This window comes from Archocentrus centrarchus, chromosome 13 (assembly GCF_007364275.1).
Source record: "Archocentrus centrarchus isolate MPI-CPG fArcCen1 chromosome 13, fArcCen1, whole genome shotgun sequence".
Taxonomy (NCBI): Eukaryota; Metazoa; Chordata; class Actinopteri; order Cichliformes; family Cichlidae; genus Archocentrus; species Archocentrus centrarchus.
Genome location: NC_044358.1, coordinates 18,662,177 through 18,687,383, shown reverse-complemented (window position 1 = coordinate 18,687,383; position 25,207 = coordinate 18,662,177). Strand labels below are relative to the sequence as shown.

The 25,207-nt window shown below is 40.6% G+C and overlaps 3 protein-coding genes across 9 annotated transcripts; 1 reads left to right on the top strand and 2 right to left on the bottom strand.

The window, feature by feature from the left end:
• Window positions 1–883: 883 nt before the first annotated feature.
• LOC115790021 (calcium/calmodulin-dependent protein kinase kinase 1-like) lies at window positions 884–12,000 on the bottom strand. Of its 6 annotated transcripts, XM_030743662.1 has the most exons (18): window positions 11,857–12,000; window positions 9,337–9,668; window positions 9,211–9,258; window positions 9,063–9,116; window positions 8,925–8,976; window positions 8,706–8,839; window positions 6,701–6,737; window positions 6,593–6,614; window positions 6,387–6,475; window positions 5,352–5,551; window positions 4,958–5,011; window positions 4,788–4,861; window positions 4,414–4,501; window positions 4,177–4,305; window positions 2,972–3,075; window positions 1,631–1,681; window positions 1,158–1,263; window positions 884–1,111 (listed from the first exon to the last, which is right to left on the bottom strand). In XM_030743662.1, exons 2-17 carry the CDS (start codon window positions 9,589–9,591, stop codon window positions 1,182–1,184), a joined length of 1,473 nt encoding a protein of 490 aa, XP_030599522.1. In that variant the 5' UTR covers window positions 9,592–9,668; window positions 11,857–12,000; the 3' UTR covers window positions 884–1,111; window positions 1,158–1,181. The 6 variants fall into 6 exon arrangements, with proteins under 6 accessions (XP_030599522.1, XP_030599521.1, XP_030599526.1 ...); XM_030743661.1 differs by having other exon boundaries at window positions 884–1,263; XM_030743663.1 differs by lacking the exon at window positions 884–1,111 and having other exon boundaries at window positions 1,182–1,263; window positions 9,337–9,663; window positions 11,857–11,979.
• A 946-nt stretch (window positions 12,001–12,946) lies between these two features.
• Window positions 12,947–14,947, top strand: LOC115790023 (vacuolar protein sorting-associated protein 37D-like). Its single transcript, XM_030743669.1, has 4 exons — window positions 12,947–13,074; window positions 13,551–13,722; window positions 13,811–13,884; window positions 14,210–14,947. Exons 1-4 carry the CDS (start codon window positions 12,967–12,969, stop codon window positions 14,627–14,629), a joined length of 774 nt encoding a protein of 257 aa, XP_030599529.1. The 5' UTR covers window positions 12,947–12,966; the 3' UTR covers window positions 14,630–14,947.
• A 1,599-nt stretch (window positions 14,948–16,546) lies between these two features.
• On the bottom strand, window positions 16,547–24,250 carry LOC115790022 (mitochondrial uncoupling protein 2-like). 2 transcript variants are annotated; one of them, XR_004020757.1, is made up of 7 exons: window positions 23,858–24,250; window positions 22,128–22,335; window positions 20,558–20,761; window positions 19,117–19,218; window positions 18,858–19,038; window positions 18,544–18,777; window positions 16,547–18,455 (listed from the first exon to the last, which is right to left on the bottom strand). XR_004020757.1 is itself a non-coding variant. In XM_030743668.1 (6 exons), the coding sequence occupies exons 1-6, from the start codon at window positions 23,981–23,983 to the stop codon at window positions 18,678–18,680; spliced, it is 921 nt and encodes a 306-aa protein (XP_030599528.1). In that variant the 5' UTR covers window positions 23,984–24,250; the 3' UTR covers window positions 16,547–18,677. The 2 variants fall into 2 exon arrangements, 1 of the variants encoding a protein (XP_030599528.1); XM_030743668.1 differs by having other exon boundaries at window positions 16,547–18,777.
• Window positions 24,251–25,207: the final 957 nt, after the last annotated feature.

The window sequence follows — 25,207 nt, the reverse complement described above, 5'->3', positions numbered from 1 at the left end:
TGCTGTGCTGTGACTGAAGCTGTGATGGTGATGGGCAGTGGCACTCTTGCTCAGGGATTTTAAATTTTGCAGCATCACGCCTCATCCTCACTACTGAAAAATCTATTTTTGCTGCGCGAACAAGGGAGAGAAGAGAGGAGTGTTGTGATATAATACACTCTGGATAAAACATCTTAACAGTGGCAAACCAGCTCTTTACAAAAGGACTTTCAATAGAATCACAAACAGAAGGATCAGTAATATTATTAATCTTATTAATCTAAAAGTCCTGTTGTTTGATGTAATTGTAAGTAATAATTTATGTAGCGTCTGGCTATAATAACATTTTCTCAAGCTAAAATAAAAATGTATATCACATTTTTTTTTTACTCCTGCAAAGAAAAAATGAGGAAATTACAGCAGATTTTAAAAAGACCTCAAAATAATTATTTTATTATGTCCAGTCCAGCACTCATATAACTGTATAAAATTTAAGAAGGATGTTTTCAAACTGCTGTAATGGTGACATAGTTCTGCAACCGATTGTTAGAGCAGTGTCCATGGTGCTAAATTGTCTATAGCTTAAGGGCACTTCAGCAGGGTGGATTATTGAGTTTGAGCTTCTATAATTGCTGCGCAATGCTCCCCTCTATTGGTCAAAAGTGTGAAGGGCAACTGATGTTCAGAATCATTAGAAATGGCGGTAATGAAGGAGTGTGCATGTATGTATGGATTCCTGCACAATTTTAACTGGTATTGATAGTAATTGCTGCCGACCTCGTAGAAACATTAAAATAAAACTCATAATGAGGTAATAGGTTTTCTCAAGGCTGCCATCTAGTGTTTTATATTTAACAAAACTATATGTGTAACGGGGCGTTTACACAGAAACGTCATTCAATCATTGTTTAGATATCACATCTTTTATTTTCTTCAACAGCTGTATGAAAATTTAAAAATATCTTCTTCATGGAGTTTATTTACATTTTCAAGCCTGGATGGAAGAAAATCTAATCTTTTATGTATTTTTAATGCACTGCAAATCTATATTTTTAACATCCAGTAAATCACAAAATCACCACAATCGTCTCTAAAATGAGAAAAAAATGAAGCAAAAAAGAAAAAGAGAAAAAGACGTGAAGAAAGGTACAAAACATACTTTTCTGCATAGAGCCTGCATTTTTAAATCCACGTGAGCCAGTTTAATCAGCACTCTCTGTGAATGCTTCATCTTCATACAAGTCCTCCAACTCTCCTTCTCTGCTCCCCTCTCTGCTGACTTTCCTGCAGGCAGCAAAAGCTCAGTCATGTCGTTGAAGGTGCAGCACACTATGTGAGACTGCATGTGAGGAAGAGGAGGGAGGAGGGGAAACGCTAGACTAGAAATGTCGTGGCGTACATTGTCCCTCACAGCACAGCTCATCACTTTTTTCCCCCCACTGCATCGACCTCAAGAGGACACAAGAGTGAGGAACGCCAACACAAAGCAGCCATCAACAACGGCATGCGTCCTTTTATTTTTGGTACAGCTCATTGCTGAGAGATTTGTGTTGTCTTGTTCTTCCTAAATCCTCTTAAGGTTGAACAAACAAGTGATGAGCTGCACTAAGTATGAAGCATCTGAGCTCGGCCTAAATGCTTAAAAATTTACCTCAAGGAAGGATGAAGGTGAGACGAAGACCCCAGTAAGCCCCAAGAACCTCTGTAAGAAGGAAATGTGATATAAGAGGCCAGGATTTATAGCTTGTAATGCAGTTCATGACAAACACAAATTTTGGGGGGGAAAGGACTGCTGACCTTAATCTAAGGCTACAACTTTTTTTGTTGTTGGGTTTGTGCGTAAAGCTGAAAACCACAAAATCACAAATTATTGTTTTTACGTTGTAGTGTTTGTAGAAAGTTTAAAAATTAAAAGTTAATTTGTGAGCTTTAGAGGCGCTGTCATCCAGAGGTTGAGTGGAGTGAGGTAAGCTGCTCCTGCTGCTGGCGGGAGCTTCATATTTAACAAGCTCTCTGCAGAAAAAAGTCTTCATCTTGTGGTTATATGCAAATAAAGTGAAATCATTATGTGAAAAAATCATTTGTGAAGCTTCAGCATACTTTAAATATTTCTGTATTTTAAATGTTTTTTCATCACTTTTTGTTTACAGCAGCGAAGCAGATCTTTGGCTATTTTTTTCCAGTGACTGATAAACATTTGAGAGAACAAGCAGTCAAAATAAAATACATGTAATAAACTAAGCAAAATAAATTTGCTCTTTTAATATATTTTTTCATCTGTTTCAGGCTGAACCTGGCTCAGGCTGGATCACAGCGCCGCACTACGTCATCCCTCCAAGAAGATCAATCTAAAAAGTTTTGATCTTCTTTAAGCCGGCTGGAGCGTCAATTAATACCCTTTAGAGTGTGAAATATTTATATCTCTAATTTTATTCTTTCATGCACTCAAAAGGAGCTTCAGCGCTGCCATTATCAGCTCAAATCATAGGAAGATTTTAGCATTTACTTATCACATGTGTCAGACGGAGTCCACATATTTCACTGGGTGGGAGACTGCAGCGCTTTGCTGTCGTACTGCTGGTGGCTGGGTAAGTGTGGAGGAGGAGCGTGTAGCTTCACATGGCTTCACATGGAGGTGTAATTAGCTGTGCCCCCCCACAGACAGTTAATGGAAAACAAAAGCAGCGCAGCCGCTACTGCTGCCACAGGGGCTCCCGCTTAGTTTATCAGGAGAGGACAAATGCGTTTATCTGCCTGCTGCTCATTTAAGGACACAACAAATGCAGGGCAAGAGCTACTCAGTATTTGAAGATTAATGCTCTCTGTATACTCGTAGATCTCCTGCATGTAATATGTGAAAGAGACTCTACATATGAACTGATCTATTTTTATCCAAGCATCTGCTCGCTGCTTTGCTTTGTTAGAGGCCTAATCGCAGAGCTGGCAGTCTGGCAGAGCGGCGCAGGCGGGATTTGCAGAGTAGGCTACTTACGTAAGAAGACCTCCAGGGGCAGACATGGACCTCTCTGCCCGTCTGCCCTGACACTCAAAGGGATTACTGAAAGACCGCTTCCTCAGCATGGACTTCACAAGAATCTGAGGGCCATCAGAGAGAGTATCAGTGAATTCCTGTTTAGCCTCCTGAGACCTGAGCTCCTGTTTGCAATGCATTTTTGATTTCTCCTAAATATCTGTGATTAGTTGCACCTGGTATGTATTCAGGGAGTTGTATTATGTTACATGGCTTTTACATACTTTTGTAAAAACAAAAATGTCCTTAGATGGAGACAATGGGCATATTTTACAGCATAACACCACAAAGTCAACATGGCTTAACAAAGTATAAAACATTATTGAGCACAATGAAGTATAAAGTGCAGCAAAGCCAAAACATGATGTCCCCAAATATAGATCTTAGGAGGTTAATTTACATTTTTGGTAAACTGTTGAGCTGCCGATCTGAGTTTTTAATACTGTCATATAATGAAAAAATTGATAAAATTATCCCAATTTCTTTTATTCCATCACATCCACAAGTTGTGAACTATGTTTAAAGTCCTGAAATTCAAAAGTTGAAGAGTTAAAGAGAAATGAGTGGCAGGGACGGGGCTAAATGGGGGAGCCTGGGATGGCACTGGCCTCCCCAGAAAATCTTGCAGCTTGTGCTTTAGTACATATATAATTATGCATTATGTCTCCAAATGCATGTTTATGGAAGCAGGAGGTCTGAGCACATTAAGATCATATATTTTCATCCATTTTCAAGTGCTTTTGTTTGCTTTTATTTCTGATTTTTCACACCTCCTGACTGCTTCTTGGACTACATATGCTACCCCATTTAAGAGGTTGGGGTGCACTGACTGAGCCCATGAGGTCATGTACTTAGCAGAAGATTGGTGGTTGGATCTCTGGCTGCTCCTGTCTGCATGCCAAAATATCCTTGGGCAAGATACTGAACCCCGAGTTGCTCCGATTGCATACATTGGAGTGTGAATATGTATGAATAGATGTAGAAAAAAGTGCTTGTACGAATATGCGGGTGAATGAGACATCCTGTTAAAAAAGCTTTGAGTGCTCAGGTAGAGAATAAAAGTGCAAAGAATTTATAAAATGAAAGACTGAACTAATTCAGTCGTACCACCGTGGTCTTTGCATGAATAATCAGAGGCCAGAGAAAGTGTGACGTGTGCCACTCACCACAGTGGAGAGGCTGGGGATGAGTTTGATGCTGTTCTGCACCTCCTCCTCAGTGACCTCCACCACCGTGCAGTGTTCCTCCTCCAGAGGGAGAGGATTTGTGCCGTTCTCCGTCACCCACGGATGGAGCTGCATCGGCACCGCACGTGTTTAAAGAAAAACAGAAACAAAAACAAAATTAATTATAAATGATGTTATTTGTGCAATCACAGGATGTAGATGTAATAGATTCTCAACCTTAATTTCTGGGATGGTGATTCTTGTTTCAGGGTTTTTATCCAGCATCCTTTCAATCAGCTCCTCCAGTTCTTTAGTTATTAATGGCCTGTTAAAAAACACACTCAGATAAAAATGGGAAATAAACATGTTTAGGAACGTTTGCACATGACATGAAGTTACTGATGAAGAATATAATATCAAATCATCTTCGACCTAATGTCACTATTTTGAGCACAAGTTTATAAGAGATTTAATTATCCATAAAAAATAAATAAATGATTTGCTTCCATTACTTGTCTGAACCCATACTGGTACTACTAATTTGTAGATTTATGTATCTACTGTACAAACAGCAGGTACACAAATCTGAGCTCTGTCTACAGTTTGCTTACGTCTCTGGAAACTCCACAGGTTTGTTCTTTATCTTGTTGTGTAGAGAAACTATGTATTCATCATAAAAAGGGCACTAAAGCAGGAAAAATAGAGTAAAAGGATCAAAATGTTCAAATAAATCACATATAGCCACGTCACTGTACATGCATCACGCTGTGAACATGCTTACCTTCCCAAAGACAAAGCAGTACAGCGTGACTCCCATCGCCCACACGTCTAATGCCTGGAAAACAAACACAAATTATCGGGATGTGTCATCATTTTAAGGCTCTCAGCAGGCATCATTTCTTGATAATTTCTCACATATAACACAGCCTGATATGGTGAGTCAAAGCATATGTATATTATTTGTTTAAAAAAATAGGTAGATATATGATTTATTTGAAATTAATGTACCTATGAAATACTGTTTTCTGTTGCGTTGTTATTTTTTGTGGTTGACATTATATCACGTATAGGGGGTAGCACAAATAAGCTGTTGCTTCTCCCTCCACCCTTTCTGCTTGCCTGCCTGAAATATGTAAATTACTGGTGACCAGCGGGGGGAAGAAGCCTTGTTTCACCTTCCCGCTGAAGCTCTGCTCGTGTTCGGTCATCGTCTCGGGAGCCATGAAGGCCGGCGTCCCTGCTGTGTTTGACAGAAGGGCGTCTGTGCCCTCAAACTCTTTGCTCACACCGAAGTCTGCTATTTTGACGTGGCCATCATCCCCCAGCAGCAGGTTGGATGGTTTAATGTCTCTGTGAATGATCTTTTGGTAGTGCACTGGACAAAAAAAATATAGATTTAATGTTAATCAGCTACAAAATATCAGCTCTGAACTATTACCATCTGATTATGGAAACCTTAAAGCATTTAACACCTTCTCCTGTAATTATCACAGAATCATAATTAATGGCTAAACATTAATGGGTAAAGTGAAGAAGACACCGGCTCTATAAAAGCACTGGTCACTGAAAGGCTCATTTTCTTTGAATAATTCATTAATGATTTTAGTTTTGCAGTACACCTACTGACCGGGATCACGAGGGCAGTTGTCTAAGCAGAAATGCCCAAACTTCCCTTCCTCAAACACGTCCTCCAACTTTTCCAGGAGGATACTGAATTGTTCCCAAGCTAGTCAAGAGAAATAACCTCTCCAGGGTGCCCTCCCAATTGGAAGGGCACCCTGGAACCCCTTACCTATGAGGTGCTGGGAGTGATGCTTGAACCACCCCAACGGGTTCCTTTTAATGCAAAGGAGCAGCGACTCTGAGCACCTTCTGCATGACCGAGCTTTTCACTCTAAATCTAAGCTGCTGAGCCCAGCTATTCATATTTCACCTATCCTGGTTTCCACACTTCCAAAGTATAAAGAACTTCAAGTTGATACTGTTAAAACCCATGGTGACACATTTGCAGTTAGAAGTTGTTAATCATTTTGAAATGTTTGGTTGTGATGGGGAGAGGTAATTTGGGCTTAATTTCAGATGGAAACAAACTGTAAACACGTGTCCACCCGTGCCAGCCTCAAGGTGCACGAATGTGAATGCAGTGAATGCAATTCAGAAAATATGTAAAATCAGGTGATAAAAATCTGTCATAAAATCTGTGAACTTACAGTACTCTATTCCAAGCACGACATCTCTGAAGTAAAAACGAGCCTGTTCCTCTGTTAAAGGGTTGTCTGTAGGCACCTCAATCACCGGTCTGATCAACACGAGAGGAGCAGAAAGGCAGAAACGTACATTAAATACTGATGCATCCCCAACTCCAAAGGATCTCCATTTAGAAGTTGACAGAATACACGAATGCACAACAGCATACCCTTTTGTCATCAGTTCGAAGGCTTGGGGACAAATAATCAGGTTTTAAAGATGTTTGGACTTCGTATTTTAAACAATGTTAATGCAAACTAAACTAATTATTTCATACCCATGTGAAGTCCATCTTCATCGGGGTCATCAAGCACCTGCAAGACACAGTAACTGAGGTGTCTTGTATAAGTTATTTATTTGTACAGTTGCAATAATGTTTACTGTACTTTTATGATTTTGTGCGCTGATTGATTGTAACCAGTAGATAAAGAACACAGTGATTGGCTCGTTTCCCATTGCCAGTGGAGAAATTTCCTATTTTCCTATTGTGTCATATGGGACATCACAAACACACTGTAAACAGAAGGAAGCAGCATGGAGGCCGGTGACATCGTTACATTGGCTGGTTATTTTTAGGTTTCTTCAAACACAGACTTATGAATGTTTGAGTGGAAATGTGTGGAGTTTTTTTTTTTTTTTTAATTTATTTTATCCAGGAAGTGAAAATCTTAACAAAAAAGATTCATCTCTTTTGCAAGAGTGTCCTGGATGATCAGGGTGAACATGCAAACTCCACACAGATGATCCCTACCTGGGTTTGAACCCATGACCGTCTTGCTATGAGGCAACAGTGCTGGCCCCATGCGGTGGCTGACAGCGGATTTATACTCCCGTGTTAAATCTACACAATAGGTACTTCATAAATGCAAACCTCTCTGAAATCCCGTAACTTAACCTGACTTGCATCTCTCTGGAAATGTAACTACATGTCGTGTTGACTTGTGATTGGCCTCATCAGTGCTGTCAAACCCTCCTGTACATTTCCAGATACTTTTTTTGCTGCAGTTTTTAAATTAATCAGTGAGAAAATAACAACATTGCCTCAATATAAGGAATAATAATCACAGCAACAATATAAGGACTTGCATATGTCCGCAAATCCCTGGAGGGACATTGCCAGAACTATTTGAATGGATGTAAGGGACTGAACAAAGAAGTGGAAAACCACGAGGGACAAATATGTTTGCCTCTGGAAAAAGAAAAAAGCTAAAGAATGTGTGCAACAAAGAGTGAGGACCCATGAGGGAAAACGTCTGAGGTTTTAATTTGTTTCTAGTGTGGCTGGCACCACATAAAACACCAGGACATGACCACAAGGTAATTAACACCACACACAAGGATGAATGCTGGCAACGGTGTCTCACATAGGTTATGTTACAGGCTCTACAAAGATTCAAGTGATGAGTCATGAGGTGTTTCCATCACTGCATATTGGAGCTGGAACTTACACCAGTCACTCCTGCAGAATGAATGACAATTGCACCCAACTGAAAACAAAAGCCAGATGTTAGTATTTTTATTTTTTTGGTCCATTGTTAAACGGTTGAAGTTGCCAACAGAGGGGACAACTTCAAAGGTTGCACAGCTGTCAAAGTTTTCATCACTGCTAGAAAGAATAAATATCAGTGATTACTACAGAGTCAACTCAGTGGGAGAACTAAAAACAAAAGACGGATATTAATGTGTATTAGTGGGAACATTTTCCATTGTAATGGGGCTTAAACCACCCACCAACACTATCTAATGTTGCCTTTTGTCTTTAGTGTAAAAGAAAAACACAATAAACATATAATGCTGGGTCAGATAACAGATGATAGGACATAGATTGAAGACACAGTGTTTTATTTGTTTCTGTTGGCCAGAACTGCATGTAAAACACTGGGACACAACTACACAGTAATTAACACACACAATACATCTTGCACAAGCAAAAATCCCGCCAACAACATCAGCCACTTACATAGGTCACAAACGTAAGCCCGCAAAGACCCAGCACAGAAGTCTAAATCTGGCCTTACTCCAGCATTACTTGAGTAAGTTATCACCATAATATTATCGCTGGCCTCCATGTTGTATGCTGCTGTTTATTAACTCACATTTTTAGCATGTTTTTGTCACTGAATGCAACACGTTTCCTGGTCAAAGGCTAGCTTTTCTACTGGAAAGAGTAGTTTAATAAATGTTTGTTGGGTTTAGTTGTGTTCTTTTTTTTTGTTTTAACTGCACAATAATCATGTTCTCAGTTAATCTTGCAGTGAGATTTCAGGAGTTTTCGTACCAACCTCCACCAGTTTGACAACATTGTGATGGTCCAGTTTCTTGAGGATGGCGATCTCCTTGTACACACTCTCCAGAGGAAACGCGGCTTTAGGGAACGGATCTTGCTGTGACTTTGACCCTGAGGTAGGCAGGCGGCCTGGAAGTACACATACATACATACACATCACCACAAAGACCACAGTAAAAAAAAAAGCAAGGATATGAATGTTTTTTTCACTCACGCAAAAATCCACACTGCCTCATCAGCTTCTTCTTTGAAACTACTTTCATTGCCTAAATGAATTAGACAAACCAAAATGTGATAATAAAGACAAACTGACATGTAAACACCTCAGTGCGGTTTAATCATTTTAACTTACATAGTACTCTTCAGAATCTTCATCATAAGCCATTTTCACTACTCCATATGAACCCTGGGGTGAAACAGCAAAGTTACACAGCTTTAAAAATCATATTCCATCACTTCTGAATTACCGGGGTATGTACTGCATCATATTTATTATTTACCTTTCCAATCTCTTCTTTCAGTTTATACTGGTTCAGCTGGATACAGTCCTGTATATATTAAAAGTAGAATTTCATTATCTCATAAGTAAAATATAAAATTATGTAAAAATCAGCCAGATCCCTCACATTAACATCAGTGATTGATACGCGTTTGGTCTCGATGGTTGGCTGTCGGGCCATGCGACTCCCTCTCTCCTGCAGAGACATCTTCCTGTCTGAGAGGCGAACTCTGTTGGTGCTGGTGGTCCTCGGACCACCCGACCTGTAGCCATTAGGAGGGGTTAAACGGTTGCCGGCTACGTTCATGGCTGCCACCAAGTCAGCAAGCTCGACGTTGTTCTCCGATTCCAGCTCTGGCCTGCAAACAGTGTCAGCACTCATGGCGGTTGATTCTGACTCACTCGCAGCTCAACGTCCCAGAGATATTTTGTTGAAGGGCCAGAGGAGTCATCACTGTGCTGACAATTGGAAGCAGAAACAGAGACATGAAGAGACTTCAGAGATGGGGATAGCTTTGGAAGCAGTGCATTTTAGATGCTGCCTCTCACGTTATCAGCCTTTACACCATACTGTATGAGTTCAAGTCACTGGCTGGCTGGAAGTTAGGAAGATACTACAGCATAACCTCTGTCAAAAATGTTGCACAAAGGAGCCGCATGGGCTCCAAGATTACCATGAGCCATAATTTGGGGGCCCGCAGATAGACAGCAAGGTTAATGTTTGCATTATCTCTGATTGATGAAAAAAGGTTCTGCTGCATCTTAATACAATATTAATATCTCAGTATACAATAATAGACCACTGCTGGTTGTGACCACAGCAAGTGCCAGTGCACCTACAGCTGTGGTGTTGAAGTGCAATGTCACCCCTCATTAAGACAGAAATGAAAGGAGCAGGTTTACCAGCTTTGTTTGGGATTATGGCTGCAACCTTGGGGTGATGCTATAACTGTAGCTATAACTGTTTCTTTGTATTTGTTAACATAAAAGGTAAAGACGCATCTTACATTTGAATTTTGCAGTAATGGATTTCAGTATATTGCACAGGTGTTCCTAATATGATTTATGTGACCTTTCTCAAAAACAGGAGGATGCCTTCCTTCAGAATTTTTTCAGTTTTCAGAAGAATAATTTGTGGAATAAAGAAGAAACCCACCAATGTTGCTGTTATTCTATTGCATAACAGTTGATTAGATTAGATTCAACTCATTGTCATTGTGCACACAACAAAATGATCGTTCCAGATCACTCATCCAGAGACGAGCATCTGCAGTCACACAGCCAGAGACCGGCGTTACCGTTAAGCAATGTGGTTTAAGTGTCTTGCCCAAGGACACAATGCAGCGCAGGGACAGGGGCTTGAACCAGCAACCCTCTGGCTGCAAGACGAGCACCTACCCACTGCACCACTGCCAAAATATAAATAATTTGATATTAAAGTGTCACATGAAGTGATGGTGAAGCTGGAGCTACAGTGCATGATGCAGAGGCAGTGGGGGGTAAATAAAAAAACAAATGCAAAAATCCAGGTTCAAAAGTCCAAATTTGTAAAACTAAACTGGGCACAAGAAAATGAACAGAACTTAAACAGATTAAGAAATCCAGATAATGAGAAACAACAGGACGTGTTTACAAAGAACAGAGGAAAAGACATGACTAATTATACACAGGGGACTGATTACACAACAAGACAATTAAGACAGAGAGGGCAAACACAAAGGAGGACACGCAGACAGGAGAAGACAAGTCACAGGTGAAAAAAATTAGGTAATCAGTGGGAAGAGGAAGGTGATGAGTTACGGTACAGATGACGCACGAGGAGGAGAAACTACCACTGTGAGACAAGACAGAGGGAGCAAAAGACAAGGAAACAGTGGGACACTAGAAACACAAGAAGGAATAACAAAAAATATCCAAACAGGAAACAGAACTCAGCAATAGCAAGAATCTGCAACCACGACAGAAAGTGCCACAATAACTTGTGGTATTTGTCCTTTAACGTGTTATAAGAACCACAACTTTGTCTTAAAGACACTGAACAGGCACACAGGTGTTCTCCTGCTGCATAATGAGACCTGGGGAAGGTGCAGTCATGCCGTCTAAACACAACATGACTGCAGCTTTAACATGAACATTAACTCTCCGATGAGTCTTTGCAGTCTTGGCACAAAACTGCTCAAGATCAAAGCCAGTGAGCAGTCACCTCTGGTCGGTACAGTGATAGCTAATGAGACAGTGAATAATAAAAATACTTCCAACTACAGCTGCTCAACAGTGAAAATCACAATTTAATGGAGGGACACAAGTTAAGAATGGGCAAAAGTCAAATTCAGCCCTCCTTGAAACTGCCCTGTACTTACATGGGTAACAGAACTAACTTTTAAACTAATGCACCAAATAACTGGAGCTATATGGACCAAACAGAAACATATCGATAATATTTGAACACAATACAATTTGCACTTTTAAAAATGAATGCTATTAAAAAAGTAAAAAAAGATGAGATTAATGCAAAAAAAAAAAAAAAAAAGAAGAAGATAAAACCCTTCAGTGCTCACTAGAACCCTCTTCAGCATATCACACACAATAAAATGCAGATAAAATATAAATAATATAAAATAAAATACAGGATGAATTGTTTCCTCACCCAGTGGACATGTCCTGTGTTCAGGGCTGTGGTGGTAAATCTGCATGTTGTCTGGACATGAAGCTCATCTCAGTCTCAGCGCAGGACTTTCACTGACGGGCGGCAGTGCTGGACTTAAGGATTAACCGAGGCTACATATAGCCTCAGTTATTCTGAGGGCGGCAGTGGTCATGTTGACAGGGTGATCAAGACAGGATGAGGCCGGACAACAGAGACAAACGAAACTCAGAATAATCCCACAGTGAGAGTGACAGCATGTCAACAACACACACTCATACAATATACGGCGCAGTGACATTTCCTTTTCATCCTTTAGTGTGATAAATACACTATATTAATATAGAAAGTAGGCAGTAATAATTGGCTAATTACTAAGGTCTGTATTCAGAAGAAGAAGAAGAAGAAGAAGAAACAGCCTTTATTGTCCCACAGAGGGGAAATTTGGGTGTAACAGCAGCCGCAGTTATTATAAATATAAATAAAGATATAATAATTCACACTATTAAGAAAAGAATATATATAAAATCAACAAACAATATTAACCTTAATACTACTACTACTAATAATAATAACACTATATACAATGTACATGATGTGCCTGTGTGTTGAACCTTAACAGGCCGGACTATTTACAGTATATTATATATTATCCTACATTCATTATAAAAATGGAAACACTCTCTTTGTAAACTGTTTTGAAAGTCTCTAGAACTCATCTTGAATGGATATTAAACATGGTGAGGAATTAAGTTTGTAACTTATTAACAATAATAAATAACCACTAGCATTATCCTCAAGAGCTTTCCCCCCACTGCTAGATTCACTGCTAGACAGACTGCTAGAACGACTTGAAGTAGTTCAAAAGTTGTACATTTTTGTGCATTCAAGCACAGTTTTAACACACTCCATAGGCTGATTATGAAAAAAGTTACAACAAAACATATTTTGCCCCAGGAAACCATCGAAAAGAAGATGCATGTTTACTACCACAAGCTCTGTAGTTGTATAATCTCCGACTGTCCTTGAATGCAGCACTAACAGCTCCGTCAGGACGCTTCAGGAACCGTCAGGTGTCAGAGACAGAGAGCATCCAGAGCAGGGAGGGTCATCATGTTTCCGCCGGCGCAGCTTCATTTCAGCGCCTGGAGAACCAGAGAGCTGCGAGAGCTTCTGGAAGACGAAGACAAAATAAATCACGTGGTCAGGAGCAGCGAGAAGGTGAGCGACAAAGATACTGCGCCTGTTTAAAAATATAAAAAATACAAATAATCTGCGGTGGAATGAGTATTCTCGTACTTTCAGTGTTTTCAGTGTTTAACAAATTTATTCGACCAACTGCCATAAAAGCAAGACACAAATATTTTATAAATCTGTCAAACCTTGTTTCAAAGTGAAAATGACTGAATTCACGTTTTTATGCTCACATTTGCACACTGAACTTCTCTGATAAGTCAGAAATTAATCAAGCGTAACATTCTAAAGTTTTGTTAAAGTTTAAGTTAAAGTGATTAGTCCATTAAACAGCTCAGGTCTGCTCCTGTTTACTTTTGCACCTAAACAGTAGGTCATGGGGAAAACGGTAGTAATCTTACATGTGTGGAGATTAATGTATATTTTCCCAGCCAACAAACTTTATGTGTTCGTTGTTTCTTAAACAGCATGCAGTGTTTTTTTTTTTTTTGCTTTGTTTTCAGTTTCAGAGACTGCAGCACGCTGCAGAAAAGATCCTCATTTCAAATCAAAAGCTGGCAAAAGTCAGTCTTAGCCAGAAACCCAGATTTAGAGATGCAAAGCTGCTGCTCGCAATGAAGTACAAGGAGCTGGAGAAACTTCGAAGCATCATTCAGGCCAAACAAGAACAGCTTGGTGAGTGAAACAAATTCTGCTGTTTTCTTTTGCCTGTTTGCAAATCTGTTTTGACAACACGCTGAAAAGCTTTTATTTCTCACTAAAGCTGAAAAATACAGCGTCCATTATGCTCACTGGTGCCTCACGAACAAGATCAGTCATGCAGAGGTGGAGTCTGAGGTGAGGACGCACTTTTTCTTTTAAATCTGTAGAGTCACCGTGTTGATCAGTGAAGTAATTTCTTCAATGAAGACTCTTAGTCCCTCTCAAATACCTTACCGATAATAAGATGGTGCTGAGCAAATCTCAGTGCATTACACCATAAAGATCTACAGGCTCAGAAATATTCCTGCTTAAAAGGTGAGCCAAGTTGTAAGAAACTTTCGTGCCTGTTATGAAAAAGTAGTTTTTCACACCTAAAACGGCCGATACCCACAAACATTTCAGGAGCAAAGTTGTGCTCTAATGTGGTGCAAAATGCCCTCGTGTGTGTTTTCTCTCACAGCTGCTGTTTCAGAGGTTTACAGAAGGAAAAACGTCAATGCCAGATTTCTTGGAGTCCTTTCTCAGCGTCCAGAAACTCCATCACATCAGGCTGGTCCTGGTGAAGAAACTGCAGGAGATTATCAGACACAAACAGAGAACAGCACAAAGGCTCAGTGAGGTTCAGCCTGAGGCTCAGTATTTTTCTCTGGGCCTTCCTGAGCAGATCGGCTTGAGCTCAGCCGTTGTCTTACCTCCGTTCCTGCTGCCACTTGATGCCCACATAAACACGGCCCCGTATCTCCAGCCTTCACTATTTTGCTCTGATGAGAATGAGCTCCTTCAAATAGGCGTGCACGGACGAGGTCTGAAACGGCCGGCGAGACCCGTCCGCCTGCAGCCACTGAACACGCAGCAGAGGCATCAACAAGCACCACAGTGAAGTCCGTGAAGCTTCGATCAAATTTAGTCCAGATTCATGTATTTGTCATAAAAAAATTAACAGTGAGAAGCAGCAAAGTTTGGGGTAGAAAATATATTCTTAAACGATCTCACATAAAAAGCTCAGTGGGTTTACTGTGTATTCTTCAGTAAGGTGTTCTTTGAGCTGCACATCACACTTCGGGGATGAGAATTGAGTTAATTTTCAGGGTGCTAAGCTTGGACCGGTGACTGGCCGGTCAGCCTCATGTTAAGAGCCTCCCACACATTCCTCCCACAGTCCACAGACATGCAGTTAGTGGGGTTTGGTTAACTGGTGATTCTAAATTGCCCGTAGGTGTGAATGGCTGTCTGTGTTCACCCTGCAACATATGAGGCATGGAATAGCAAACTGTCATGTGGGCAAAATTAAACTCATATTCCTGACTTCTTTCCTGTTCATTAAAAGCTGGCTGCATGAATCTGAAATCATTAAAAAGCATATGAATCATTCACATTTTCTACAGTTTAACTGTCTCACTTGCACATAATACTTCAGGTATGGTTTTATTATCATCTGCAATGTATGGATCTATGGAAGCCTGTTTCCACCACTGGAAAACAAACCCAAAGTTCATAAGTCAAAATTTTGAGATAATTATCTGAAAATATGACTTAGCCTTGCGGGGCAAAAATCTATGTATTTTTTGTTCAGTGGCAGAGACAAGCTTCCATAGATCCATACATTGCAGATGATAATAAAACCATACCAACATTAGGAGGAGGAATAGACAGTAACAGAGCAAATGAAGACACACTTCTATTTGTCTTTAGGGGAAAATATTTGTTCAATCACTGAGCCGTGCACATTATTTTCACTTTAACATTCCCATGAACAAAGCTTCGGAGCTTTCAATCTATTTTAGTAAGAAGGGGGTTGATGTTTGCATGTAAAATATCTGTAATTGACTGTAACACTACAGCAAAAGTGAAGAACACGCGAGCATATTTTAATTCAGCGTATCTACACTTGTGTGAAGGAGATAAAAGCAAACTGAATCAATGCAGAGCACACCAGCAGCAGCAGCTGCTGTTTTTATAACAAACATTTGGATTACAGAGTTTTTAACCTAAGCCAAAATTACTGTAAACACCGTCAGTAATTATGAGCTGGCGGGAACACATCAGTGTTTCCTCTGCAGTGAACTTGAACTGCTCACTGACACTCGAAACCGTTTGTGTGCAGAGACTCCTGCCAAAGTCAGAGAAGCACAAACAGCTCCTCCTTCATGATGATGTCCATCCTCACAGTCTTTAATAAAAGGCCAATGAGTCCATGTGGTGCTTTGGCTCCACACGGACTCGCCTGAGCACACACGAGGGTTAGCCAGGGTGCCATGTGGCCCACCACGCCTTGCCCTACCAATTCAGCCATGGAGATGATTAGCAAGGTGGAGCGTGTTTACTGGCTTTTGTTACACCACAGACTTCTGTTTCATCTTTGTCAGCAGCGTCTTTTGTCCTACAAGACTCAAACTGGGCAATTTTCTTGTCTGTCAGCTGGTTGTTTTGTGCTTTTCACCTCCGCGTCTCTACTCGATTATTTTTGCATATGTGGATACTTTTTCTTAATGGGCTTGTATACACACCAAAAAGGATAAAAATGGCATAACAAAGATGACATTTGTCATGAAATATCTTGTGGACCGCCCTGAAAAGTCCTTTACTGGCTCGTATCTCACACGTATAGCTCTGCATTGTTTTCCTGAAAGGTCTCGTGTAATGGGGGATTATACAGCAGAGTATCTGTAACAGCATCCGGTAGTAGAGCAGGTATGGAGTAACACATGATGAGGTTCATTGTGTATGTATGTGGGTCAACATTTGGCCTCTTATAGAAAATTTGTCCTTACAAACATTTTTCTTTGGTCTACTGCATTCTTACTTTATTTAAATTGTTATTCACATTTCCAAAACTTTAAACATGGTGGTACAGCAGTTTCTTTGTCACCAAGTAGAAATCATACATTAGACAGAATTTACAGGTATACAACTGCAAAAGACCAAGTGGAAATACAGAATACAGGTATGTATGTAAATGTTAAAAAAATAAACACAGAATGAACAAAATCAAACTCATAAATCAGAGATTTTTTTTTTAAGTTGTGCAGTTGTGCACCTTCTGCCACTTGGCTGCACCTAAATATTCTGTCCATAAAAATGATGAACAGATTTGGTGGTAAAGGACAGCCCCAGGAGAGTTCAACCCCCCCCGAGAACAAGTGACTAATTGTTGGCAGTGTGAACCAACTCTCACAGGGACCGAACACACAGCTACAGAGTCTGAGGTTTGACTAAACGGTGGACTCTCCTCTCCAGAACCCAGGCATAGACCTTACTGTGGAGGCTGAGGAATGTGATTCCCCCACAAGAAGAGGGGACGCGCCACCCCAGTCTGCCAATCCAGAGGCACTGTCCCCGGTTTCTATGTGATGTTGCCAACACACAGATGGGCAAGTCATCTCCTGCTTCCACAAGGAAGCAGTTGTTGGTGGGATTGAGATCCTTGACGTACTCCTTCCACCGCCTGACTACGTCCTCAGATAAAGTCAGCAGCACTGTCATTGTCAGCTGCCTTTCATGTCCCACAAGCTTGATAGTTTCTGGGGTTACTGCCATGACAGGCACCACCCACCTTACAATCGAAACTCTGTACAGCCACTTCTGCAATCAAGATGCGAAATATGATCCATTCACACTTAACGTCCCCAGCCTCCCTCAGAATCTTGTTGAAAATCTGCAGGAGGTGGGAGTTGAAGATTTCACTGATCAGGGCCTCTGCTAGACGCTCCCAGCACACTCTCTTTATGCGTTTGGGCATGCCAGGCCTGTCCAGCATCCCCACCAACCACCAGTATTAATGTTTCAGTACTGAAATGCTGTATTTTGTTTTCTTTGCGCTTCACTATTCAAATCAATATAACACATGTACAATTCCAAAGCTGGAAACCTGGATCCTCAATGTCTGATTACCAAGACTACATAAAGTACCCTCTGATAGTCTACTAGAAGATGTGAATGCAGCATTATGGACAATCCCAACTGCAACTATCACTGAAACCAACCAGCTGATGCATACCACAGCAACAGTGATCCCTGAGATGCTTGGCTATAAGATGAACCGTCACAAGGTGCAGCACCCTCCATGGAGAAGGAGAATAGAGGCTGAGATCAAGGCAGCACAGGGAGAAGTTAGCCAAGAAAGGTGTGCTGAAGAAAGGAGTGCCTAAGAAATACAACAAGCTGCCCTTATCTAGGGCCTTAGAAATACCACGTGAAGAGGTACAGTATACTAGAGAGGTAGAAGGGGGTGGGATGGGTGGTAATAGTGGAGAAACATGTTAATTCACTATGCGTGCTATCCCATTGGTCACAATTGTGATCAAGCATAAAACACGCCTTCATCTACTACTTCATCAAAAAATAGTAGCTGATTATTCCAAAAGGTTACTGATGACATGTGATCTGGATATTTGCATGTTTGGGAAACATTCAGTATTAGATTACACTGGGCTACATATTTACATATCATTGCACTTCTTGTATCACTCCTTACAGCCGGAAACATGTCTGACCTGTTCTTTAAGTATATATCCAGCAATTATTTGCTACTTTACACATCTGAATTTAGCTTTGTGCATCTCCTTTCACATGTGTATAACTACACAATGAGTCACTTTACAAATAAGAATACAATACAAAGTTAATGAAGCCCTGACTAATATATTGCAGCAGGCATTTTGACTTGTGCGTCTGTTCAAGTGTGACAATAAACAAAAACATGTCTCCTGTAAAAGACATCAGAAAAGATCAATTAAATATTTAAATTAAAAAAAAGTAATCAATCATCCCTGCAGTTTCTCTTTTGGGTTTTACCTTCTTAGTTGTGCACTTTTATCCCTGAGGATGAACAGGAACAACAACAATCTTAACTGTGCTACAACAGCTCCACATCTTCAGTTGTCAGTTTGACACTGAAGATGTGGCGCTGTTGTAGCAATCAGAGACTTTCAGGGCTGCTGAAACCTCACCACGACCCTCTTTATCTGCTCGTAGCTCACAAACATCACAATGTTCCAGGAACCCAGACGAAGAAACGAGGGCATGAATCTGTGAAAGAAATCAGATAAATCAAGAATGTGTGCAGGGGTTGTGCCGTCATGCTTGATTTACAAAAATGTATTACTTACCCCTTATAGAAAGCTGTTGGTCCCTCTTTAATCAACATGGTTAAGGCACAGTTAACAGCACCGCTGTACTGCCCGGGCACCGAGTTCATGAAGCGCGTCTTTACCACATCCACCGGCGACGCTACAATCGTAGCACAGAACCCGGCCACGAAGGCTGCAGTGAAGTGGCACGGCATGTTGTCTGCAGAAAACACAGATTTGTTATTTAAACAAATAAACACAAGAGTGTGAAAAGAGTTAGAAAAAGAGCTCCACTTACCTGTCAATAGGTTGTGGTGCAAGATGAGCTCTTTAATGATGTCATAGGTCACCAGCTCAGAGCAGTTTACAATGGCATTACGAGCTATATTTGGCAGACTACCTGTATAAATGGCAAAAATACAAGAAGAACAGTGTCTTCGAACACAAAAACCATCCTGCAATGTCATCAAACTGACTCTCGTGAGAATCAATCCAGGACCAGTCCAAGAGCTCCCTCTGCTATAAGGGAGCAGTTCATATGCCAGCCTCAGATATCAACAGTTAACAGCATCTGTGATTAAAGCCTGTATCAGAGTTTCAGCAGGACGCTCATCTCAGTAACAGCTGTTCAGAGGAAAGACTGCGGGAATTTTTATTCGAGTGCTGCAGAGATGTGGGACGTGAGATGAGGAGCAGGTGAATGGATGCATGAGTGAAGCACAGAGAAAGAAGAATGCAACACCACAACATTCAGATTAGAGATGAGTAGGACGACTGTTAGCTTTTCAGCAGGACAGTTCAAACCGACAGGCTGTGTAAGGGCTGTTTGACTTGACATGAACTACACAACAGCAGCCAGTAAATGGATGTGGGGCGGTTTCTGTTCATAATGTTTGGATTTTCTTGCTTGTGCTTTCGAGTTTTTCTGATCCCTGTATTAGTTCTTGGTTGTTATTGGTGTCTAGTTTAGTTATAGATGATGTGAGATTGTTTAGTTCTCTTTTGTGATCCCTTCCTGTTTCCCAGTCTGGTCCCCGTGTTTGTCCAGTCTCTCTGTGTTCTGTCTCCAGGGTTGTCTGGTTTCCCTGTTTAGCCACATCAAGTTCAGATGTGTCTTATTTTGATAGTCTCTAGTCTCTTATGCTTTGTTTTGAGTTTAACTTCACTAGTCTCGTTATTCCTGATTTGTTCCCCCTGTGCTTCCCATCTGTTTTCCCCAGGCCTCACTACTTTTTTTTTACTTCTTGCCATTCCACTTATGCTTCGAATCCATAAAATCACAAAAATACAACAACAAAAAAAATCTTCCCTGTGGCAGTCTACACACTTATAAACAGAGGGACAGGAATGAACCTAAAAAGGTACAAAGGCTTGTCACTCCAGCTGTACCTTATTGGGTACATAATTTGAACGTTTTTAATGGGTACAGTTTTGTACCTGTATATAAAGGTACATATTTGTCACTACAGGTACAGAACTGTTCTTTTAAAAGGTACAGACAATAAGGCTACAAGATTATTCTGATGTTCAGAGGTACAATGTTGTACTCCACTAGGGTACAGCTGGAGCGACAAAGCCTTTGTACCTTTTTAGGTCCATTCTTGTACCTCTATTTCTTAGTGTGTATGAAACAATTAAAAAACAAAACTAATCAAATAATATAAGTGAAGGAAGTGATGGCTGCTGCTCACCAGTTGGAGCAATAACACCTAAATCCTGTAGAGTGTATTTTAATATACCTTTCCAGAGCCCTTTAAAACCCTCGTCCCTGGCAATGGTCTTGTAGGCATCGATCGTACTGTTGTATCTCTTCACGCAGCCGTTCTCAGGCAGCCAGCCCTGAGCCTGGAACCTGACTTTCACCACGTCGGTGGGCTGAGCGAAAGCCACCGCCATCGCTCCGGTGGTGCAGCCTGCAAGCAGTCGAGTCCCGATTCCAGCATCTGTTACACAAGCAGTACAGTTATGACATGTTACTGCCACAAACAAGGACACACACAGCAATTAGAGGTCAAATTCAGAGCAGTCTGGATAATCATAATGAAACCTGGCTGCAGAAAAAGTGTCAGTTAGGGTTTTAATATGAAGCCAATAATTATTTTACTGCCTATATGGTAGGTCCTGCCCCACTAAGAAATGGTCTTACTTATTATGTACAGTCTTTGAGAACACCTGTTGTCTTTAGGTACAACATTATGCATTCAAGCTGGTTTAACTGGTAATTTCACAAGCAAGGAACCCAACCCTAAATCTGAATGACAAACATTTATTCATAAAAAAGCAACAAGCTAGGCCAGAGGCTATGGTTTGGAGAAGGCCTCATTGAGGATCGGTGGCAGCTCCCGGGCCTGGCAGATCCCCCTGATACCTTTGGGAGAGACTAACAACCAGAGAAAAAGGAGACGGAGGGTGGGAGATGGAAACGAGAACAAGTGGATGTTGTGCGAGTATCTCCAGCTGCTCAAGTGTTTTGAATCAGGTGGGAATCTGCAGTTGTTAGGAACAGGTGAAGCCTCTGGCATAAACACATTACTTGAAAGAGGAAACTGCCCCACATGCTGGAGGCGCTTTCTCCCAAACAAGTTCAGGCGACTAAGAGTCTGACTTTCATTTAGATGATCAGGATTTTCAGTTTCTGGATTTTATGTTCAGACATTTGGGAGCAGTGTTTGTCCTCACAGCCCCCCTTTAAAAGAATCTGATCTAACTGGTTGCTCTAAGTTATATGACCTCTTTTTGAACATTTCTGTTATATGTTTATACCTGCAGACTGGCATGTTTTTCCTGAAAGTTTCAAAACAATGACGTCAGACTCAAGGCAGTGGAATTTTTGCACACCTGTATCGCGTGCAGGCCTTTTTGTTTTTTCTCTGCCTACACTATCTTTAGACTAAACTGCTGAGATCAGGCTGAAAACCTTTGTAGCCCCACCCACCACCACCACACCGCCACCATGCACACAGAGAAAGCTGTGTATAAATCAATTAAAAAAAATAAAATAAAAGAAATTGACTGGGCCGAGCCAGCCTGGACTTAAATTATACTGAAATGTCAATGCAGGCTTTATTTGAGCTACATCAGCCAATGCTTATAAAGAAAATAACTGTATTTGAGGCCCATTTACTTTAAAAAAATTATTAATTTAATCAAGAAGTACCATAAGATTAAAGCCAGGTCTCTCTTTATCAAGGTAGACCTGTTTTAGAAAGTTCACTATTACCAGATTGCAAACAGAGTACAACGAATGCACCGGCTGTAATCTGCTGAGTGCTGAGCTGTGCGATGCACTTTTGATTAATACACACATACTTTCTGAGCCTTGGCTGTAGAGCTGCTTCATGGTGTCGTACATGCCGATGCGGACTGAGGCGAAGCTCATCTGTCTCTGCAGTCCTGCCACCAGTCCGCAGTACAGACTCCTCGGCCCCTCGGTCTTCACCATGGTGAAGATGGTGCCAAACACACCTCGGTATTTCGCCCTCTGACCTTTTAGTAAGGATTTGGATTCACCTTGGACCTGAGGAAACATAATGACATGTGATCATCCATCGAGCCTCACGAGGGGAAGTCTTCTGAGAGGAAAAAATGTGCATATATGTCTCTTATCATAGGTACTGTATGCTTGTTTCTATAAACTGGGGTGGGTGGATGTGTATTGGTTGATAACTGATATTTACAGTGAATAATTTTTTAATGATTTTTTAAAAATTATATTTACAGACTCTCATGTTTGAATCATAAATCTTAAAATACAGGGTATCCCCAAAAAACCTGACATCATTTGAGATGTGAATATATTTATTGAGTTTTCTCTAAAATGTTCACTGCTCACTCTTGTCTGACTGTGTTCAAGCACATTCTAACACACAAAATGCCTTTTCATTTCTAGTGAACACCATTTTTCAACCTGAAAGAAAAAACATTCAAAATTAAACTCGGTTAGTTTTTACACATTTTGTTAAAATTTGAGATCATTTGAGAATCGGCTGTTATTAGCCTGCAAAACTGGGCCAATTTTTTTGGGACTCCCTGCAGTATTATTTGGCTACAAAAAGTCTACATGTATCTTTTCACTGTAACTGTAAATGATTACTTTCCATATAATGAGAACAGACTCAATGAATGTGGAAAAACTGAGATGCAACACTTTGTTAGCTACACCTGTTCAGATGCTTGTTAATGCAAATATTTAATCAGCCAGTCAAATGGCAGTGACTCAACAGACAGGTAGACACAATGTTGCATCAGAATGGGAAAGGAAGGCAACTTTAGTGACTTTGAATGTTTTGAAAACTTAAAAAGAAAAAAAAAACTGCTCATCTATTGGGATTTCCGACAAAACCATTTCTAGAGTGTGAAAAAAAGAAAATACACAGTGAGCAGCTCTCTGGGTAAAAATGCCCTGCTGAGGAGAACAGGCAGACTACTTTGAGGTGACAGAAAGCAGAAGTAGCTCAAATAACCAAAGAATAATTTCTATTATCAGACACGTTTTGAGGGGTGCTTTAATAATAATATTAAAAATATCGTCTGTAGCCCATGTGAGCATTTACAGAATGTATTGCATTAATACCAGTTTTTAAATGTTACATGCTTGATGCTATTTTTTTAATTACATGAACATATTTGGAGCAGATACGTGTGACTATAGAAGACTATAATAAGTTTGCTTTATGCTTTAGTGTCAGTGCATAACTTGAGTGATGCAAAAACAAATGCAAACATTACTTTGCCACACTTAATTACTTATGACGCTTACATATCCGATGCATATATTGTTGCGAGAATAAGAATAAATTATGTCACAAGCTTGTGGGGCGAGTTTTGTGCAGTGTGTTGCACGCTGTCGCGTCCGTGACAGTAAACGACGTGTACCACAAAGTTGACATGTAACACAACGTGCAAAAGTAATAAACACTTTAAAATGTTTTACCTAATATAAAACCCTGAAAACTACAGGCCTATAACTAATGTAAAATATTAAAACCTTTTGCGGAGGCTGTAGTTGCAAATAAGATGCGGCGCGCGGAGCTTCTCACCTGCAGCCGGACTTTGGCGGTGTCCAGCGGGAAAGTGAGCAGGTCAGCCACGCAGCCTGCTGTTCCAGCTGAGAAGATCTTGACAGCAGCTGTGGGCGCTAAATCAGCTGTTCTCCCTCCAACCATGATCAATACCTGAGCTCAGCAAGCCTCACCAACGACAAAACTTAGCGAAGGCAGCCGGTAAATAACAAAGAGTGCATTAAAGGACTATACCGATGTTTTGAATGGACTACTCATCTTTTCACCCTCCAAGCCCGGAAATAAATAAAATGCAGTCTAAGTTAAGTTTCAGACAAAGAAAAGTTTGGTGTTTGAGAACAAAAGTATCGCTGCTGCTGTTGTTTTTGTGCCATTACACGGAAACGCTTCCGACCACCAGCTTTCGAGCAGAAGCCTGACCCACATTTACCGACTTTGAACGGAGCTGCTGCACCGCCCTGTCTGAAAAGCAGATACTCATCATACACCTACATGAAATACTACAAGTTGTTTTTTTATTCGTTTTGTTGTTATGATCATTCACCCACAAGTTCCAGTGTCGGAGCCAGTCCAGTCCAGTTTAGGGCTTAGTGTACTGGCCGGAAAACTGGGCTGACTGGTGCTACAGAGGCTCAGTAATCTAAATCTAATGCAGAAAGGGTGATAAATTAAATGGGAAAAAAAAAAAACATCAGAAAACTTCATGTGCCTCGGTATTGATTATCTCCCTCCATAAGCCAATAACCAATAAGCTGAACTCAGTTCTGCTAAATATTAATTTTATCCTCTTTATAAGCTTATTGCCTGGTCCTGCTCTAAGGGAACAAGTAGACTCAAACCATGCCCCTGAACATTAACTGTCACCACATTTGCCAAATACCTACTGATTCATGATCATTTTGGTTATACAAACTTATGTTTCAGTCTTCTTGCATTTTTTTTTTTTATTTGATGCCAGTTATGCATCCCTGCATCACATATCACACAAATACCCACACACATATGTGCATGTCCCTGTCCTGCATGTCAACTCAATGTGTAACAATTATAATAATACAATAAAAATCTGATGTGGACTGGCATTGAGATTTGAGAGCTCATCTTCAACACTCGATTTCTTTACAGATTAACGTGAGCGGAAATCCAAATACGTCAAACTAACATGTTAATTTCACGTATTTGGATTTCTGGTCTCGTTCAGCAGTGCACCTGCAACACCTTAAAAACTTATGGTGTTAAATTTTGAAATTTTGAAAAACACAAGAGCTATGTCACCAAACTGAGTAGCAGCAACAGTCTCCAAATACATTCATGTCAGATATTCTTAAAAAATGTGTTTCACATATGCAACAGGCACAAAAGCTCAGG